The 22158-nt window shown below is 37.2% G+C and overlaps 1 protein-coding gene across 2 annotated transcripts in view; it reads left to right on the top strand.

Moving 5' to 3' along the window:
- The window catches only part of LOC107587355 (protein spinster homolog 2-like), a 76399-nt gene extending 54793 nt beyond the window's left edge, over positions 1 to 21606 (top strand). The window contains exons 5-13 of one of the 2 annotated variants that reach the window (XM_016275113.1): positions 101 to 167; positions 3479 to 3621; positions 4420 to 4572; positions 4662 to 4851; positions 7891 to 7956; positions 9044 to 9142; positions 12063 to 12226; positions 16144 to 16180; positions 18824 to 21606. In XM_016275113.1, the coding sequence (XP_016130599.1) occupies positions 101 to 167; positions 3479 to 3621; positions 4420 to 4572; positions 4662 to 4851; positions 7891 to 7956; positions 9044 to 9142; positions 12063 to 12226; positions 16144 to 16162 (901 nt within the window). In that variant the 3' untranslated portion in view covers positions 16163 to 16180; positions 18824 to 21606. The remainder of the gene's footprint in view (positions 1 to 100; positions 168 to 3478; positions 3622 to 4419; positions 4573 to 4661; positions 4852 to 7890; positions 7957 to 9043; positions 9143 to 12062; positions 12227 to 16143; positions 16181 to 18823) is intronic. The other variant, XM_016275114.1, reaches the window with a different exon arrangement.
- The last annotated feature ends 552 nt before the right edge of the window (positions 21607 to 22158 follow it).

Here is a 22158-nt window from a genome sequence, read left to right as displayed (position 1 = left end):
ACCAGCTATGCCCAGCAAACCAACCGGAGAGTGGATGTTTATTCCTGGAATACGATATATTTGCTTGCATATAATGACATGTTTTGCTCTCTCTCCGCAGCGGTCTGGGCTACATCCTGGGATCCATCGCTAAAGACGCTGGAGGGCATTGGTACTGGGCACTGAGGGTAAGAGCTGTTGAAATGTCTCAGTGTGTTGTATCAATATTTTAGAGGAAGCATGCAGAGCCTCAACAAATACACACCATTTCCTCTCGTCCAGGTCAAAAATATCCCTAAAACCCATGGCAGACAGGTGAATCCCAAAATACCTTTGGCCCGTCTCTTGAAAAAGCAACATAACATTCCTGCCCCCTTTGAAGCCTGTGCAATTGGCACTGACAATCCAGCTAGCTTAAGTGCATTAATTTAGCATTACCTCCAGCTCTCTCAGGTCCTGCGTATACACGCTATCCGTGAGTAATGCAAGAACAAGGTCTTCCCAGTTGTCACTGCAGTCTTTGTGCTGCAGAGGCCCAGGAGAAGAGGGGGCTCACTTACACACATACACAGACCCTTTTGATGTGGGATATTCCTCAGTAGCCTTAATGTATCACAGCGCTAACCAAAAGAGCAGAGCTGAGCACCTTTTAATGCAGCTAAAGTTACTAATTTATGAAACGATTGAGTGAGAGGAAGAGCTGTGGTCTGTAACTTTTTGGGCCGTAAAAGAGAGAGAGAGCAAAAACAACTTGAAGAAAGTGAGGGGCCTCTGAGGTGCTTTAGATTCTTTCATCCTTCATTAGCTCAGTGCGGTTTTAAAACCAGCTGCTTCACTTGTTCAGTTTAAACATTAACAGGTGAACGCTCCAGTTGGGCTTCATTACAAGTTCCTTTCGTGGGGTCATAAAGAATCCACCGAGGGTCTTATCGTGAACTTGAATTATGCTTGATGTGTGGCTGCCTCTTAAAACTCCAATGAGGTTCGGCTGTCAAGCTCTTAGGCCTAAAAGGAGACTTTTAAAAGAAGTGTTAAACCCTCTCAAGCTTACAAAAACACCTCTCTACATGACAGTTATATGACCCTCAGGAACATGAATAGCTTTATTTGGAGTAGTTTGTCGGAACACTTTTGCAAACAGTAGCGGAGCGCCATTGTTTGAGCTCTTGGATGCAGTAAAACATTCCTTGAGAAGACAAAGCTCGTGGTTTGGTGGACTATTAATCATCACTGGCACTTTAAATGAGTATAAAAACAACATACAGATGAAAAGGTACTCCGTATCGCCCATATCCTGTTCTGAGGGGGGAAAAAACATTTTGTGCCACTTTCCGCTTGCTTTGCAGGGCCCTAAAGAACTCAATCGCCTTCCGTTCTCGAATAGGGAGTGTGTTTTTTTGGAGTGGAGGATTAGATCATAATTATTGAGAGCCATATCAATCTTCTGCAGGTCGGAGAGCGGAAATGCCAGGAGAAATAGCACCTTGATTACACTCGCTCTTTGGCATCCCAGCTCTAACCTTAACAAGCACGAAAGAAGCTACAGTAGCTTGAGATTAGCAGGAAAGGGCAGCATCTTGTAATACTAAGGTAGGGTGCGAGACAGAGTCAGAGTTCAAGATGACTGATCAACGCATGCTTTGATATGAAACTAGACCAGAGAGACTGTGAGGGATGTCCCAGTGTGACTGTCAGAAAATAGGTCCACTGCAAAGACCTCTTTTACGGTTGCTGGGTTTTCTTGTTATGGAGGGATAACAAGACTAAATCCAGGCTTTAGCGAGATCAAAAGCACTGCAGTGCACACAGAGACACATTCAGTCCACAGAATCACAGTGTAATTCAGAAAACAGCAGCACATCAATGGGACGCAGTGATCCGTTTCACTCTCTTGTTGTTCACTATACAGATTTATACTGCTGAACACTGCAAAAAAAAAAATTCTAAAAAATATATAATGAAAACAAAAAATTATATCAATAATAATCATCATTTGTAATAACACTAATAATTAATAATATTTTTCTTATTTTCCAGTAAAATAATTGAATATCCTTACAAAATAACATAAAACAAATAAATAAAACAATTTTTAATTTATTAAAATAATTGAATAAATGTGTATAGATAATAATCAATAGTTTGTTTTTGTTACCCAATTGGATTTTTCCCCCTTGTTTTAAGCAAAAGTCTGAGTAAATTTTGTTATTTTGTTAATTACACTTAAAACAAGAATAAAAATGCCAGTGGCATAAGAAAATAAAATATATATACATAAATATACATATAAGTTTGAGGTCTAATTTTTGTGGAAACTGATAAATTTTTTTCAGAATTATTTAATGAATAGAAAGTTCAAAACAAAAGCATTTATTTGAAATAGAAAAAAAAAACAATCTTACCAACTACAAACTTTTTTAAAAAGTAGTGTATATTAAGATATAATTAAGATATAATATATAAGTTATCTTAAGTTTGCTTATATGATTAATCTTATTTTAATAGAAAATAATGAACTAGAAAATAAGACAAAAATATAGATTAGGAATTTTTGTGCAGTGCAGATGACTAGATATTTACATGCACACAAACACACCCATAAGAGACACAATTTTGAGCAGAGCTTTGCATTAATGTGCTATAAATGATCTCCAGGAGGATTGCGCCTGACAGACAGAATTGCTTTGGCTTTCACAAGCGACAGAGGCGCTTACACTCTTTCCATGTGGGCGAGCGAACCAACAAACGCATGTGCACACACACTGCTGTGCTGTAGCCATCAGGAAGGATGATAAAAGAGATAATAGCTCATGGCCTGGTGGACCGCAGCTGCTCCCACACAAGGGAGAAAAGTGAGAAAGAAAACGAGAGGATGGAGTAAAGAAACATCACCTAATGGAGTCCACTTCACACTGCAGTCTAGAGCACTGCCTACACTACACACCCTGATGTGAATATAAATAAAACTAATCTGTAACATACTAAACCATCGGCTAATCACAAAATAGCACCACCATTATGGGCTCAACGAATAACTTGCTAGACCAAACAGGATGCGAGACAGATTCTTATTGTTCAGCGCACAAGATTTTGTTGAACAGACGGCACAGACTCGCAGTAATACAAGCAAAAATGTTTAGTCTAGTTACAGCAGCGAGTACTGCACTCAAAACATTCTTAAGCAGAATTTTGCTTTTTTTTTCCCAGTAAAAAAATCTAAAAATGTTGTAAGGTATGATTTATATGATATAATAATACTTGATTTTTATATATTCTTAACAAATTACCAATGGAGTAGAAAAAAATGAACTTAATTCAAGATATCTTCACAGAAAACAATAAAATCTCAAGTAGTTTTGCTTCAAGTATACATTTAACTTGTTTCAAGTATGTTTACATATTTTACTGGAAAACAAGACATAAATACATAAGAAACTTATTAGCATATTTTGTTAATCCCTGTTTTTTTTAAACAGTTTTCCCCCCCTTCTGTCTCAAGGTTTCTCCGATGTTGGGGTTGATTGCTGGGACACTCATTCTCATTGTTGTCCCTGAGCCAAAGAGAGGGATTGCTGACCATATCACTGGACGTATAAAGACACGCACTTCCTGGCTCTGTGACATGAAAGCTCTTGCCAAAAAGTATGCCACTTGTTTATTTTTTTTCCCTATTTATCACTTAAAGGCACAATATGTAAGATTTTTTTTATTAAAATATCCAAAAACCACTAGAACAGTGTTAGATATTTTGCTGACTTGTGTACTTACATTATCCCAAATGTTTCGAAGAATGTTTAAATCCAGAGAAATAAGCAATTTATTCTACTACGTTAATAAATCATTAGCTCATCCATGAACATGATTTCTGCCCGAGTCCTGTCGGATTGCATCGGCTGTGGGGATGAAGACGATAACTCTCATGATTCCACACTCAGTCACAGCGTCATCAAACTACGCGTTTGTTTATTTTGAATACGCTCCCTCTAGTGGCGAAAAATTACATATTGTGCCTTTAAGAACGCAATGAACCAAATATTCAGGATTGGGGGTACAAGATGTAATCACTTAACAATCAGCCATCGAGTCAGAATATTGGACCCCTCAAAGTCTATCGTTTTTATGGTCCTGCCTTCACTTGAATTTGGTAACAGTGTATTGGAGCAGTTGGAGTTGTAAAATTTCAAGCAGTTTTTACAATATCCTGTGGTGTGACAAAGTACAATTCAACTAAAACTGTTTAAATTATAAATACATTGTATCATTTTAATTGATTGTTTAAAAAAATTATTCACACCACTGGACCAACCATCTTAGTTGTGGCCAAGCTGACAAAAATGAAGGAGCAAGAGTAACAGAAAAACGCATGTAGATGCAGAAAAATGCAAATGCAGAAAAACTTAAGAATTATGCATATTCATTCATTTTCTTTCTGCTCCCCAGCCGTAGTTATGTATTTTCATCTCTGGCATCGGCCGCTGTGTCATTTGCCACGGGGGCATTTGGGATCTGGATCCCGCAGTACCTGGTCAGAGCTCAGGTGGTGCAGAAGACAGCAGTGAGCTGCACCTATCAACCATGCAGCAGCAAAGACAGGTCCCAACATACACATGCCGCTTAAAATGTATTGTACAAATACAAACATTACACTTTTGACAATGACAATATTTCTCTCTCATCTCCAGTTTGATATTCGGAGCCATCACCTGTGTGACGGGGCTGTTGGGAGTGGTGATCGGTGCCGTGACCACGCGGCTCTGCCGACAGAAGACAGAGCGTGCCGACCCGCTGGTGTGTGCGGTCAGCATGCTGGGCTCTGCTATCTTCATCTGCCTCATCTTTGTTGTGGCCAAGAAGAGCATTGTGGGAGCGTATGTAAGTAGCTCTATTTTGGCTTCAAATTACCTTAAATCTTACTTGTGTGTGTGTGTGTGTGTGTGAATATATATACACACAAACAGGATTTTCAATGTACTACATATCTCTTCTAAATGTCCTCCATGGGTTACACATCTATAATCTGTTACAATATTCTTCATTATATTAGTTGGCATGGGATTGTGGTGCAAACACTGAGATTCTGAAAGGTTGCTTAACACTGTGGCCTGAATATCTCTAGTACAACTCCCTTCTGACTATCCTTGTATTATAATGAGACTTCTCTGTCAAATAAGGTCACTTCTATTCAGAGTTGTATATAAGGCTTTAAACGATATAAAGTCTGTTGCATTCAGTAGGTTTAACAGCCATAGTTGCTTGGCAGGGTTGTTAGGTCCAAACCCAACACTAAAAGAATAAGAGCGACAGGCACTGCGTACTTGTTTAATTGGCATGTAAAGCAGGAAAAGGGAGCAGTTTTCACAGTTACTGCTGAGAAACAATGGGCTGTGGCATTTCTGAGTCACTAATAGAGAAAAGTTATGCTGCATAAGAAAACAAAAAAATTCTATCAGGTCACGCTCGTTCTTTCAACAAAAACAATCAGGTCAGAACTAAATGCAACACGCTCCCTAAAGGGTCAAGCCGGACTGGGAATCTCTTAAGTGTTTATGATGAGAAGTCTGATGAGAAAGTATTTTTAGGGACTGTTTGTCTTTCTTATGAGCAAAAGAACCTAGTACACTGTGATAATGCCATCTATCTGGTGTTATGCTTGAGAAATTCTAAGCTTGCTCAACATTAGTCCCTTTATCTTAAATATGAAAGACTGGCTACTAACTGTACCCTCAAACTGATCTGGTTTTGCAGCCTCTTGTGCCTTTGTTAAAAGTTGTGATGACTTTGAAAAGATTTATAAAGCAGACGGTGGGTAGAACTTACCTGTGGGTAGAACTGGCTGCTCAGGTGTCTAGTTGGGGGTCACATGAATTCACACAATCTATAATAAATAGCACAAGAAAAGAATAACAATTTATAGTATAATAAAAGTAATTTAAAAATTATATAATAAAAAATTAATTCCATAAAAAATGCATACTACTGTTCAAAAATTTGGGGTCAGTAAGATTTTTTTAAAGAAATTAATATTCAGTAAGATGTATTAAATTGATCAAGTGACCGTAAATACATTTATAATGTTACAAACGATTTCTATTTGAAATAAAGGCTGTTTTTTTTTTACTTTTCTTCAAAGATTCCTGATAAAAAGTAACATTGTTTCCACAAAAATATTAATCAGCACAACTGGAGTAATGCATTGAAGTACTGAAGACTGGAGTAATGGCTGCTGAAAATTCAGTGTTGCAGTCAAAGAAATTAATTACATTTTGAAATATATTAAGATAGTAAATATTTACTTAAAATTGTAATAATATTTCACAATATTACTGATTTTACTGTATTTTTTTGATCAAATAAATGCAGCCTTGGTGAGCATAAGAGACTTTTCCAAAACCATTAAAAAAGGGCCAACCCAAAACTTTTGAACGGTGGTGTATAAAGTAATTTACATATAAATCACAGTTATCTCACTAAACACTTTATTGTAAATTGGAAAATATGGAAATAGAAAAAGTGAATGCCTGTCAGTCTTACTGAGAGCAACAGGGCAAATTTTACAGTAAATAATCAAATTTAAGGTATTTATAGAATTGAATGACACATCATTTGGACCACTGGCCTTCATGCCATCTTGTCAAACAGGTAACATTACAGTGTCAGTTCTGGGTAAAAATATACCCAACTCCAAACTAAAGACATGAGCGCCCTTTCAATCACTTGTCAAGAGGCTTCTGTAATTACATCCAAATGGAGCATACAAAAAACAAGGAATCCAAAATTTAAGGAGGGAAAATATTTGGAGCGAGAAAATTTGATAGTGACAGATGTGCAGTCTGAGAATGTGACAGCACGCTGGAGCTCTGTCAGGGTCTGTTCCAGCAGGGACAGTTGCTGTCTCGTCAGCATGTTAGCAGATCACACTTCAGCCTTTAACCAGAGTCCTGCAGGGCTTTATAGTTTTAGCCTGTCTGTCCATCCGTCACGCTGTCCAAGTCTCAAGTTACTTTGGGACAGAGTTTCATACATGTCCGAACACACACGGACACTTTCACGCTTTCGTTTCCTCACCTTCTATTCAGATATTCTTTCACAAATTTAAGGGGGTCTGAATACTTTCCGTACCCACTGTAAATGGAAGGTTCTAGACCCATAAACTAAAACCATCACCTCTGTTTTACACCCTGAGGTCATCCCTCTGTCAGCCCTGCTCAATATATCACTCTGAGCCCAACATAAGACCCTGTCAAAGTCAGAACGGCCACTTGAACGATCAAATTCCCCTGCAACCTACAGTTCTTCACACAATACCAGATGGTTTGACCCCAGCAGCTGCCGTCAGTCACATTTTGGCTTCAGAGATGTGGAAAGACCATCTACATTCTGTCAAGTCACTAAGATTAGTAGAGATATTCAATCCTTTTGTCTCAATCTGCCATAAGCACCTTGAAAATCCAGACCAGACACAGGGATATCAGTTAATTTGTGTGGGAATGCTGAAGTCAGTTAGTCTGTTCTCGTGGGATCACGCGAGTCTATTAAAATAGCTTGTTAAACGTAACACGTTTTCAGCCACCAGACATTTTAGGTTCCACTCTAGTATAATGCAAACTGTTGTCTCTTTTTTATGGTTTGGAGCAAGACACGGTTCTGTTGGCCTCAAATAAAAAATTACATATAGCACAACCACAGTATAATGACACGTTTTCATATCCCACAACATTTATTGGGGTGTTTTGATTTAGTAGATGAGCTGGGTTAATTGAGTCTTTGACCAAATGCAAACCCTGCTATCTGAATGTATTTATGTGCAAGTAGAGTAACTTTTCATTTTAAAGAATAAAATGAGATATAATTGACCTTTCTTCTTCTATTTTTCTCCCCTCACTCTCTTTCTCCCTCTCTTTTTCTTCACAGATCTGCATTTTCATCGGAGAGACGCTGCTCTTTTTGAACTGGGCCATTACAGCGGACATTTTAATGGTTCGTATTGAATGCTGTATTTATCTGCTGCATCAAGTGGAAACTTTAAAGCTTTTAACTGTAACAAAAGTGGTCATCTTCTCAGGCTAGTTTCTTATTTTGAATGGTGGGATGCATGACTACGAGGTTTGGTATAGCCTGGGTGGGGCCCAAGACAAAATTGCTGCCTTTGATTGCACTTAATGGAACCGCCACTCATGGAAAATAAAATTAAATAACATTTTCAGTTTGAATGTTTTTGTCTGAAGGAAGCAAGTGAGTTAGAGAAACTCAGTAAACAGAGAGTGAAAGATTTAGCAAGAAAAGCTGTCATGAAGTTGAGTCAGTCAAGGTCTTACTGCATACTTAAACTCCAGTCAGCTTCGGTCAGTGTAAAGCACTCTTGACAGCATCTGCTTAAAGGGATAGTTCACCCAAAAATGAAAATTGATGTTTATCTGCTTACCCCCAGGGCATCCAAGATGTAGGTGACTTTGTTTCTTCAGTAGAACACAAACGAAGATTTTTAACTCAAACCGTTGCAGTCTGTCAGTCTTATAATGGAAGTGAATCGGACTCATGGCTTTGAGAGTCAAAGAAACATACACAAACAAAACCAAATTAAACCCTACGGCTCATGACGATACATTGATGTGTAAAGACACGAAACGATTGGTCTGTGCAAGAAACTGAACAGTATTTATATAATTTTTTACCTCTGATTTACTGCAATGTCCAAACTGTGCTGAGCGCGTTCACATCTTCTTCTTCAGCTGGCGCGTGACGCATCTTCTTCTTCTTCTTGCTTTACGGCGGATCGCAGACTTATAAGTGCATTACCGCCACCTATCTCTGAAGTGGACCATTGACACTCCTAATTGAGAATGTAGATAGAGTGTCAATGGTCCATTTGAGAGATAGGTGGCAGTAATGCACTTATAAGTCTGCGATCCGCCGTAAAGCAAGACGACGACGCATCACGCTCCGGCTGAAGAAGAAGACGCGAACGTGCTCAGGCAGTGAGCACTCATGGTACTTTTATTTTTCTGTTATGGTTTAATGTGAAATTCTCACAGCTGTTTTCATATCACCTCTTTTCTCTCTCCAGTTTGTTGTCATACCGACCAGAAGAGCCACTGCTGTTGCCTTCCAAGGCTTCACCTCACATTTACTAGGGGATGCTGGGAGCCCATACCTCATTGGCTTGGTAAGAATGTCTCGCACACAGGGCAGGGAACCGCAGTGCTGCCTGCTACTAGCATGTACTGCTCAGTATTAAGTACTTGGCATGTACAGACATTATATGGCGGTCTTGGAGTTGGTCAGTCTAATTAAAGTGGAAGTGAAGCAGTCAGTTATGTTTACATTATTTAGTAAACTGATTTCCACTTTAATAAAAAATATTATAGCTTTTGGAGCATTGACATCGCCAATGGAGCAATACCACAGTCTCCTGTCCGTGCTTTTGACAGGTTCAGAGCTCTCTGTCATGTAGGACTCAGGGTTCAGACCCGTTGTTCCCTTATTCCATTATCACCTTCAACCTCTTGCAACAAAAGTGCATTTGCAGTGTGTTTGCTCTTTATTTGTCTCACCCATACACTTCAAAGTACTGCCAGTACATTGAATGTACTGGTATTTGAATCACCTATCTAGCACAGTTAATGATTTAAAGACTTGATGTTGAATCTGACCTGCGCTGTTATTCTAAGGTGCCGTTTTAGATGCTTATGTCATGAGTTATAAACAGTAACTCCTGTCCGTGCTTCTGACAGGTTCAGAGCTCTCTGTCATGTAGGACTCAGGGTTCAGACCCATTGTTTCCTTATTCCATTATCACCTTCAACCTCTTGCAACAAAAGTGCATTTGCAGTGTGTTTGCTCTTTGTTTGTCTCACCCATACACTTCAAAGTACTGCCAGTACATTGAATGTACTGGTATTTGAATCACCTATCTAGCACAGTTAATGATTTAAAGACTTGATGTTGAATCTGACCTGCGCTGTTATTCTAAGGTGCAGTTTTAGATGCTTATGTCATGAGTTAAAAAACATTCATTATTATCATTGTTGAAAACAGTTATGCTGCATAATATTTTCATGGAAACTGTGATACTTTTTTAGGATTCTTTGATGAATAGAAAGAAGAACATAAGTTATTTTAAATATAAATCTTTTATAACATTATAAATGTCTTAATTGTCACTTTCGATTATTTAAAGTGTCTTAATGCTGAGTAAAAGTATTAATTGCTTAAAAAAAACTTTACTGACCCCAAACATTTTGAAGTTTATGCATTTTATCAAGTTCGCTTTGTATTATACTTTGTATTGGATAAAAGTTTCTGCTAGATGAGTAAATGTAAATTCTGTGGGAATCAATCCCATAATCTTACTATTGCTAGTGTTTTGTTATACTATTTGAGTTCCAAGAATGCTAAAATGAAATCTAGCCCAATATGAAACAAGCAAATAAGAAAAACAAGATTTTAATTGACAGGAATGTCAGGAATGGCCCCTTTGGTTTTGAGACTTTAGTCTTTGCAACTTCAGGGATCTTATCTATGCACAATCAGTTTGTAACACTCCAAAGAGAAAGGGAAACTTGAAATTGCATCATATGACCCCTTTAAGAAAATGTGGCAGGCAGACAACACATTCAACTAGATCTGTGAATGAATAACATTTCCTAAATACCTGGTAATGCTCCATTTCACTCTAATTGATGTAAAAACATTTAGAGTACCTGTGTGAATCGATATCCTCAGGCATAGTGGGTGGTGTAACTGTCTATAAAAATAGGCTATCAGCTGAAATCTACCATCTGTTTTTGCAAAAAACCTAATTAGACACGCACCAGAAATGTTCAACCTCAGCCCTATTTTTATCAATAGAAATAGTTAATTTTTGGCATCATGAAGGCTGACATATACACACACATACAGGAGTGTGGTCTGCTCACACACACACAAACACACACATTTGCTAAGCTATCTAAATGGGGACATTCTGTATTTTTTATATACAGCTAGTTACAGATACCATAACCTAACCCTAACATGAAACTTTCTACATTATTACAATAAAAAAAAGCCTCTCTATTTACTTTATTTTATACCAGTTTTACAAATGAGGACATCCCCAAAAGGAGGTTTTGTCAGATTTAGCTTACTTCTGGGTACAAATGTGTCCCCAAAATATGATTAAGTAGGTACAAAGACACAGAGACCTCACTGTCAGCACCTAAAAACTGTGAGAGTAGAGTCAGCATTCCTATCCAACCCACGAGACTTACATGGCACGCTAGTGCTGATAAAGGATTAGCTATGCTAAAGCGAGTTAGATGGACTCTGAGGAGATTATTAGCCCTGCTAAACATCTTTTTAATGCTGCTGTTAGTATCTTTATGTCAAAATATACAACTTTTGCTTTATTTTCTAATATGCTACTTTAGAATAGCCTGAACAAGACATTTTAGCACATTAGCACTAGAAACATCCTCTTGTTTTCTGTTCACAGGTCTGTTATAAATAGTGTGCTTGGTTCTAAAGAGCGCATGAAATCAAGATTTGAGTTGTGTGGCCTTTAGTGTACTCCTAGAAGTTGACAATTTATTTTTAGCAGATGTAGACATTTAAAAATGATCTTGCAGGAAAACGGAACAAAAATATTACTGATTCATCCCGCACTACACTTTTTGTACAATTATTATACAATCAAATGCTCTCTAGAATGACTATATCTCCTGCTAATATGACATAGGCTCATTATGTGCTCATTAACATTAAGAACCCGTTGCTGACTACTGACTGAGTGAATCCTAAGGGCGCACACATCATAAAATGAAATCAGTTTGTAAAATTGAAACTAAACTAAATGCCTCCTTGATAGTTTAATCATGTTTATTGTCTTTTTATAAATATATTGACTCACTGTTCAACAGATACCAATAGCTTAAGACAAGTTAACATAATTAACCGTTCACCCTGTAACTGATTGACAGCACAGCTCTTGAAGACAATATTAGGAAGTTAATTATTACATTTAATGTCACTAATGACTCGCAGCAGATTTTTCCTTTGTTTGCTAATGAGTGCTCTTTTGATTGTGTCTCTATGTGCTAATGCAGATATCAGACGCGCTGCAGGAGAGCTACGCCACATCATCGCTATGGCAGTTCCTGAGCTTGGGCTATGCCCTCATGCTCTGCCCCTTTGTCATCGTTCTGGGGGGGATGTTCTTCCTGGCCACCGCCCTCTTCTTCCTCGACGACCGTGACAAAGCGGAGAAACAGTGAGTGCCTAGGCCTGTACTCATAACCTTGATAGCGGTAATTCAGTCCAGTCTTTTAAGTCATTATTATTCAAGTTGAACTTGAACTTGAAAGTCATTATTCTGACAACTATCTAAAGACATCAAGGTGCTTCCCTTTCAAGGCTTTCTTACTTTACGTTGCTAAACGGGGTTATCATTTCCAATTTCCTCCACTGACAATAACAATCCGGAAAAATAGTGGTTGCCATGGTGATTTTGGTAGCCTTAGCCATCTTTGTGTGCCTGGTGAATAGCCTCAGGTGGACAGTTAATCCGTGAGGATAAGCGAGATGGATAGATGGATAGAGATCTAGATGTATTCTCAAACAAGGACACTCTGCAGTTTAGTAGATCAAGACCTTCTCTTACTCAAATCATTAACCAGTACAGGAGAGATTTCAAAGTAAATGTAATTTCAGTATTCAGTTCAGACTAGCATTAGGCAGAGACAAGCTAACTGAGCAATTTTATGAAAGTAGACTTTGTCCAGAAAAACAGTCATGACGACATTAGAGGAATTGAACATCAAATAAACCCCAATGTTGTCTCTTGCTATTCAAGCTAACCAGACATGTCATTTCACTTTAACATGGCATACATAAGCCATCATATGATACTTTGTCCTATATATGTATATTTAAACATAGCCATTTTAAAACAGACCTTCATCTAAAACATATATGGAAGAGTCCCATTCCTTTAAAAGATAAAGACAAACATGATACCCGAACTTTGCGACTCACTTTCTGTTTTGTGGCCGTCTTGTTTTGTGTTGCCACTCAAAAATTACTTCCTTCCTGTCTGCTTGGGGACATTTTTAGGCAGGGTGGTATGTTTGATTACTGCAGAAGATCGTCCCACGATAGGTTTTAGAGACAGCCCAGGATGTTGACTGTTCTTCTCGTCTCGCCATCTATTACAACAGGCACATGGAGCACATTTTTCACATGGAGCTACTCAGCAGGATTGTTAAATGTGCTTTTTTCCTGTTATATATCATACGTAGTGGAATACAAATAGTGCACTTGAAACCATAGGCACAGGTCTTAAATAAATCAATCCTAACATCTTGACAAAAAATACCGTGACCATGTTTAAAGATGTGTCAAACAGAATAATATATTACTGACTATTTTCAAGTAGATTTCCCTGAACACTTCCCACTTCTACTATTGGTCAGGTAAACAAAGAGCCCTGCCCAAAACTCTCACAATTTGTGGAGCCAGTGTTGCTATGCCAAGCTGGTCAGATACACATACAAACAGAGCAATGTTTGTAAAGAGCCACAGTGCTTTTTTAGGGAAATAAACCTATGAATGACTTATAGTTGTCTCTTTATATTATAATGGGATGAGAGAGCATATTTTAACTTTCAAAAAATTGCAAACTTCACTTCAAGTGTAAAATAAATTATAACAAAAAATAATTGCACTTTTTAAATTTAGAATATGATAATAAAGCTTCACCTTTAAATTTAGAATAAATTATGAATAGTTAATTTTTTTAATTTAGAATAAGATTTTAAAAAGAACCTTTAAATGTAAAATAAATATGATATTCGCCGTTGAATTTAAAATATGACAAAGAATTTAACCTTTACATTTTGAATATGATAAAAAAAAAAATCACCTTTAAATTGACTAAATATGACAAGCGAAGGTGTATCCCTTAAAGACATTCAAAGCAGTTTACTCACACTTCCCACTTCTACTATTGGTCAGGTAAACAAAGAGCCCTGCCCAAAACTCTCACAATTTGTGGAGCCAGTGTTGCTATGCCAAGCTGGTCAGATACACATACAAACAGAGCAATGTTTGTAAAGAGCCACAGTGCTTTTTTAGGGAAATAAACCTATGAATGACTTATAGTTGTCTCTTTATATTATAATGGGATGAGAGAGCATATTTTAACTTTCAAAAAATTGCAAACTTCACTTCAAGTGTAAAATAAATTATAACAAAAAATAATTGCACTTTTTAAATTTAGAATATGATAATAAAGCTTCACCTTTAAATTTAGAATAAATGATGAATAGTTAATTTTTTTAATTTAGAATAAGATTTTAAAAAGAACCTTTAAATGTAAAATAAATATGATATTCGCCGTTGAATTTAAAATATGACAAAGAATTTAACCTTTACATTTTGAATATGATAAAAAAAAAATCACCTTTAAATTGACTAAATATGACAAGCGAAGGTGTATCCCTTAAAGACATTCAAAGCAGTTTACTCCCTCTGTTGGTTGCAGATTATACCAAAGATTTACCTCACCATTGGTTTTATGCAGCCACTGAATTGCAGCTATATATGCTATGTAATGAGCTGCTAAATCATGTATGCCAAAAGCATGAATATAACATTCTTGTTTGTCTTCCTCTTATAGACACAACATGCAAAATGAAAGGTGTTCACTGGAGCGGAGGAATATATATTGAGCTTAAAGAGTACTTCATTTCTAGGCTGTTAGCTGTTTTGGGGCGTGAGGGAGCCATTTATAGTGCAGGGGAAAACACTGTGCACCCAGGCAGTCACACAAAAATACACACACGCACGTATTTGTCTCATATCCTTTTCTGCCTGGCATCAGTTGGCATGGTGTCCATGGGGACATACTGTAGATATAAGTATCCTTTAACCGTGTGTTAAAGCACTAGCAGCCTGTGAAGTGTCTCCATTGACATTTCCAATAGAGTGACTGAAATTACAAGAAGGGAACATCTTATCACAGGGCAAAAAAGGAAAGAAGTGAAAATGCTGAGATGATGAGGAGAACTGAAGTACTTATACACAGAATTAGTGTTTCTCGCATTAAGAATCTGGATCCTCACTAACTTTCGTCACTACCCTGAACACCTGTGGTCACACTGAATCAAACCACTGCTGTACCTCATTTTACTTAGAGCTTTGCATCTAAACAGTAATATTGCATTAATGCTTCTGTGAATTTGCTTTGTAAATTAAAATGATCAAACTTTTTTAAGCCAAGGACCCCTAAACATGAACTAATGTGTAATATATATATATATAAACAATATATAAATCATATTATCTGGAGAATATTTGCTGTGCATTAAGTTCTACCCACTATTAGGAGTAATGTAAGCTGAACAAATCTTAAAAAAAAAAAAAAAAGTAGTTTTCAAATCTTAAAAAAGTAAAAATAATTGTGATTAATCTCATAATTTCCAACCAGCATAAAGCAAGCAAAACAACATAAAATTTTGTAAATGTGTTAAAAAAAATTGTCTTAAAGGTTGTAGTTGTCTTTGTTGTAGTTGTCTCAAAAACTACAACAAACGACTCGTTTGGACTACAATGCATATTTTCCGGGATTTGTGATATCACAAATATCGACGAATGGGGCAAGACCTGGTTGAGCTGCACTAGAGAAGGCAACGAGTGTTATCACTATGTCGGAGACACGCTAGCTTTCCCAAGGCAGATGAACTTAGAGTGGTTACAATCATCCGGGTTTAAATCACGCTCAAATTGATTTGATTTTGACGCAATATTTACACTGAAGCTCACAGGTGGCGATGGTAAGATGGCTATGGTGGCTATGGCATGACATTTCCCGAAAAATATGTGAAAAATAATGTGTTTTTCGAACAACCTAGTATGAGAGCCTGTTCTAGTACACCCCCAAAACAAAATCAAGACTTCGTAAAAGAGCATAATAGGACCCCTTTAAACATTTTTAATTCATATCTTTAGTTTACTTTGATAAGCCTACAAAATACATTAAGGACAATAAGCAACCCAGTTTGAAAACCCCTCCATTAAGAGATCCTGCTGATGTGTGGTGTACAAATAATGAAAAGCATTGCACAAATTCTATATCCACACAATTTTTTTCCCTCATTATTCTGTTTTTTTTTTCTTTTATTTCTCCAGAGTAAGCCAGCTTTCCTGACCGCCGTCCACAGTTAAGGTAAGACCTCAAATTCCTGCAAGTCTTCAACAAAGACCCCCACCCCCCACTCATTCCTGTTATAAACTGTTATCCTGGTGATCTTTCAAAACAGAGAATACAATGGTTAAAGCTTATTTATGAGAAGGTATTCTGGACTGTAAGGGAAGAAATCATAACATACCACCTTCATGCAATTCCAGAGCTCCACACTTAACCTTTATTTACCCTTTGTTTTACACATTGAAGTCTTTCTGCATCATAATAGAATAGAATAGAATTTATTAAATTGACGTTGGGCTCATAGTAGCACCTTTTCATTATAATACAAATTTTGAGTAGTTTTTTGAGTGACCAGGTTATTTCATCTGCTGATAATCTCAAATCTGGCTCCTCATCAAGCTTCTGTTTCTGCCCCCTTCCCCTCTTTCTCTTATCAGCCTCTCACACTCAGCCTGTTTGTATAATTACCATGACTCTGTATGCCCTAAAAGAACAGCAAAGCATCAAAAGAAAGAGCAAGAAAACATCTAACAACATCAGGAAATAGGCTTCCCTGGTTGTCAGTTTTTTAGGTGGAGGACAATGTGAATGGGAGCAGCACACTAAAAATAATTAGTACACACAAAAAAAAAAAAGTCCGCCAACTATTCGACTGAGAGGGTGGATTGTAACCACTAAATGTGGTCATGTATTTTTGTTCTGCAGACAGGCTGTCCCAAGTTAGCTGTCCTACTCCTCTACAGCACCCTCCACTTTCTAATTAGCAAAACTACCGCTCTTTATTCGGTTAACAGCCTAAACTGACTGCAGTTTAACAAGAGATCAATGAAATATCTCCGGTTGGATGCAGCGTAAACTGTGGCATTGAGGGTTAGCCAGACAGAGGCATATAAATTAGCATAAATGAGTGCGTGATGGCAAGACATATTGCCTCAGACACTTATATAAATGGGAGAAGTTCTCTGATCAATAGGGGTCAAAGCACAAAGTGGAGAGAAAACCGCAGTTACGTAACAGACGGACACCCACATTCCCGCTATTAGAAAAGGAATTATGAGGAGGCACGGTGATGTGACAGTGGGAGTATAGGAAAAATCACTATTGTGACATTAGCCTTGATTAGGGCCAAAGATTTCAGACAGGAAGGGCTTGCAACCAAAGCAATGAGAAGATATTAGAGAGAACAAATGAGAGATGAAAAGGGAAAGCAATGGAGAAATGGACCGCTGCCCTTGACGTGCTTGTCTGCAAGAGATACTGCATAGTGAGCGCTTAAATCTAGTGGACAGATAATGGCATGATGACAAAATGGAGAGTCTTCTCCATAAAAAGCTGGTCTTTAGAGAACATCTTCTAATTAAATGATACCACAACCAGATATTGTCCTTCAGCCATTCACACTTTGGGCAGTTTAACATTCTATTCAATCTATTCAATATGAGCTGATAGGAGTATGCAACCGTCTAAACAATTGTGGTTGGTAAGACTGATTATTTATTTATTTATTTATTTAATTTAATTTAAGTCTCTTATGGTCATAAAGGCTACAAATATTTGTTCAAAAATACAGTAAAACAGTAACATTGTGAAATATCATAATTAAATTAAGCATTTTCTATTTTAATATATTGTAAAATGATTCCTGTGATGGCAAAGCTGAATTTTCAGCAGCCATTACTCTAGACGTGAGTGTCACATAATCCTTGACAAATAAAATGCTGATTTGGTGCTCAAGAAACATTTTGTTTTATTATTATCAATGTTGAAAACAGCTGTGCTGCTTAATATTTTTGTGGAAACCATGATCCATTTTTTCAGGATTCTTTGATGAATTTTGCAATCTTTTAGAATACTCTAAATGTCTTTCTGATCAATTTAATGTGTGAATCAATAACTTTTTGGAGAAAACATTATAGGTAGGTGTAGTAGCGTATAGTCCCAATGAGATCAGTCCAAAGAGCCCACTGATGATCCCTCTGGAGCTGCAATAACCCAAACCACAACAGTCTGCACTGCACAGATAAAGTGTTCTCCATGTGAAATTAACAGGGTTGTATTACATAAATCTGCATGTTTAAATAAAAAAGTCAATCCCCTTGTCAGGTCCATAATTACTGAATTTTCACTGGGTATTAGTGTGTGTTATGACACAATGAAGAAAACAATGGTTTGTTTAATATAGTAGAGGAGCTTCTAGGCCAGATTATTTGTGGCACAATGATAGACAAATCCCGAACAAGACCTTGGAATCTCCGTAAACGTCATGATTTTGCGATTATCTGAGCATAATGCTCTAGTAGTTAACATTTTTAGTTATGTTGCATGAGTCAGATATCATCTTACAGTACTGTTGTACTCTGTATTTCCTCTCTCTACCAAATTAAAATGAGACTGAATAAAATAATTGTCAAGTTTGTGACAGACACGTATTGTAATGTCAGTGGGGCAGCTGTACGAAGCTTACAGAAGCTCTGGTTGCAGTGTGTGTGTTGAGGATGGGGGTTGGTTTACCTCACCAGCAGCACCACACAGATGGCTCAGTGGGTCCCGAGTTATAATAATCAAAATGAAACATCCTGATACAAGGATGTTATTGCTCCATGTTTTATTCAACAACTACAAACAGAGACTGACCCATCTTTGTCTTTTTCATTCCCTCAGGTTACCAAATGAGAAGAGGCTGCAGCAATGAAGAAAATGTGGGGTGAAAATATGGACAAGTAGAGGAAGAAAAACAGAAGGAATAAAACTAGCAGCTAACTCACTATACGCACACTCAATATACTCTCAGATCACCGCTATCATATCTTCTCTGTTTTTTCATCCCATTCTGTGAAGGCCGTTCTGAATTGCTTGCCCTAGGAAACCTTCAGCTGGCAAGAGGTCAGCCAGTCAGCTGCTGGTGTGCAGCTATTAATGATGTATATAAAGAGCCACATGGGTGTTTGGAAGAGGGTGCCATACTACTGAACACAGCACGGACACATGCTCCCGTCCCGTCACGCTGCCTGTCGAGCTGCACCAAGTGCCATAGCATCACATTCCTAATGGGGACCAGTACCAATGATGCTCACAGCCAGCGAGGGGCTCACCAATACGCCAAAATCCCCCAAAATCTGTAAACACAGAACTGTAGGAATCACACGCATCACATCACATCCCCAATAAAAACAAACTACACGGTGAGCCCTGCCTTAAGAAATCTGGCAGAGGCACAGGTCTGGTCCCTGCTCACTTTTCTTTGCTTACTATTAAATGTGTTTTTCCATTCTTTTTCTTAGCACTTACCATTCTAATGCAGTGCCAGTGAAATCATGCCGCCACACATGACACTTGAGACCGTTGAAATCGATCATTATCTTTTCTCTTCTTGCTCTGACTGTGTTTTTACAAATGAATCTGAGGGACTTTATAAACTATAGCTGAAAGGGACACTGGATTGTAAATATTATCTTTTTATAATGAAGAAACAACATGTAAATGCTTTCATACTGAACTTTAGTGCAGGAGTCTGCCTGGATAAATCGCATAGTACGCCCGAGAGGAGAGCAGAAATACTGAAAAATGTTAACAAGTGAACAAAGCCAAGGTTATCGTCTCTTGTCTAGTGTTTTTCAGTGAGGAATTCCTTCCGCAGTGCCGGGTTACCCACCCAGACAGGCAAACCTTCATTTTAACTGCGGATAAGATTCACACAAGCTCAGTCCATAAGAATGAAAGTCTTTGTATGTTGGCTTACCTTGGTCATTTGGTTTTACATATCCCTTTACCGGAAAAGAAGAGGCAGAAATTATCATAGTGCATTGCAGCCAAGTTAATTACCTACACTGCAATCCATCCATTTTCAGAGGTTAAGCTAAATCTGTTTTTTGGGGGGGATTCTGTGAATTTTGTGGAGGTTTTTTTTAAAGTAGAAAACAGATATTTGAATATGCTGCATACACTAAGAAAAGTACTTTGCTTTTCACTGAGTAGTCATGAATATGAAGAGATAAAGCTGGAGGGTAAAATTGCAGAAAATATCGATTTTTGCTGTTATTGAACTGTGTGGTTTCGCTTCAGAATGTAGTTTGTAATATATGCAATTTAAAAGAAGATTTGATCCCTAACAAACATGAAAGCTTTGACAGTGGCAATAATTTGTATATCCTGATATTTAGCAAGATTTTCTTAGAGCACACACACACACACACACACACACACACACCACTGTCACTTTTTTGCAACTTGGTGTTACCAAATCTGTCTGCGTCTGAAGCCGTTTGCATATAAATCTGTGTTTCCATCCTGAGAAAAGCACCTTGCCTATAGATCGAAGCGGAAAAAAGACGATCTGTGTTTTGAAAGTCTGACTTAACGTATCATGTGAAATTACCGTCCTTATTTGCCAGTCATATCCTTTTAGCTTTCATCATGCCAGGTGAAAAGCCTTTGAATGTGATTCTGTCCAATGTGTTTACACATGCAAATTTATCTTAATGAAGCTTTTGTATTATTATTATTATTATTCTTTTACATGTCTTTTTCTTGCTTTTTACAAATATGAGTTTTATATATAAACACTATAAAGATAAACTATATTATGCAGCAATTTTAATATATTGTAAACTGCTTTGATGCAATGTATTTATTATGTTTTTGATTTGTTTATTTGCAACCCTTGCTGATAAGATGGAATAAGGGAAAAATAATGTCATAGATAGTATGTACAGTTCTGTTTTTGTTTAACCATTTGAAGAATCTCTCAGTTGTTCATCTCGGAGAACTGTTTTTTCGCAAGAGCCAATTATTTTACTGGTTCACACACACAGCATGATTTACACTTATACAAAAGTACATGTATTGTGTACCAACATGTTTGTTAGACCAATGAACTGATACTTTACCTGATTTATTTTGCACAAGCAACTGGGTGTGTGAATAATGTGCTGATCAGGGGGTTTTCTCTTACTGTCTAATTCAATAGTTCTACACTGGCATTTTGTAAGTGCTAGCTTTGAAGGATTATTACACATTCACTGCCTGGCTACTAGCTTATTTAAAAAAAGTAATTTTACATGCTGTCAATGATTATATGACTATTTGTTTATTTGTTTGTTGAAAGGCAATGCTCACGGTGACCTGGATGGGATGAACGACTGGCTTAATATTTGTAAGGCCGAGTTCATTTTATCAACAAAATTCTACTGCTAATGTGCAGTTTTATGAGATCATTTTAATTGCTGAATCGTGAGAGTTGAGTATTTCAGATTGCACATTTTCTTGTCATACAAGAATTCTGTAAAGATGAACCTATTTCTGATGTCAAGCAGAAATTAAAAGGTGATTTTATTTTTTAGAGCAAGTGTGATTATAAAGAGAAGTATCTAGGACATTTACTGTGATGCTCCCACAGGGATATACACCTATATGTAACTGATCAAAATAAACTTATTTAATCAAAACAGAACAATATGGTGTCTTTTTTTACATTATTCACCACAAGTGCATTTGATTTGTCATTCGTTAATGCTATGCATTAGGTATCATGACCTAACAATGAACTACCATTTTTACAGAATTCATTAATCTCTCTATTTCTATTTTTTTAAATACCCCATTATGCGGTGAAAATCATAGGTAAAAAACGATATAAATACTGTACAGTTTCTTGCACAGACCAATCGTTTAGTGTCTTTTCACATCAATGTATCATCACGAGCCGCAGGGTTTAATTTGGTTTTGTTTGTGTATGTTTTTTGACTCTCAAATCCGTGATTCCCATCCACTGACATTATAGGACTGACAGACAGCAAAAGTTTAAGTTAAAAATCTTTGTTTGTGTTCTACTGAAGAAACAAAGTCAACTACATCTTGGATGCCCTGGGGGTAAGCAGATAAACATCAAATTTTCATTTTTGGGTGAACTATCCCTTTAAGCAGCACAACCATTTTTAACATTGATAATAATAAGAAATGTTTCTTGAGCACCAAATCAACAGGATAATTTCATGGAT

Source organism: Sinocyclocheilus grahami, unplaced genomic scaffold (assembly GCF_001515645.1).
Source record: "Sinocyclocheilus grahami isolate Dianchi unplaced genomic scaffold, SAMN03320097.WGS_v1.1 scaffold92.1, whole genome shotgun sequence".
Taxonomy (NCBI): Eukaryota; Metazoa; Chordata; class Actinopteri; order Cypriniformes; family Cyprinidae; genus Sinocyclocheilus; species Sinocyclocheilus grahami.
Note: the sequence above shows the minus strand (reverse complement) of the source record. Positions and strands in the feature narration are given on the sequence as shown.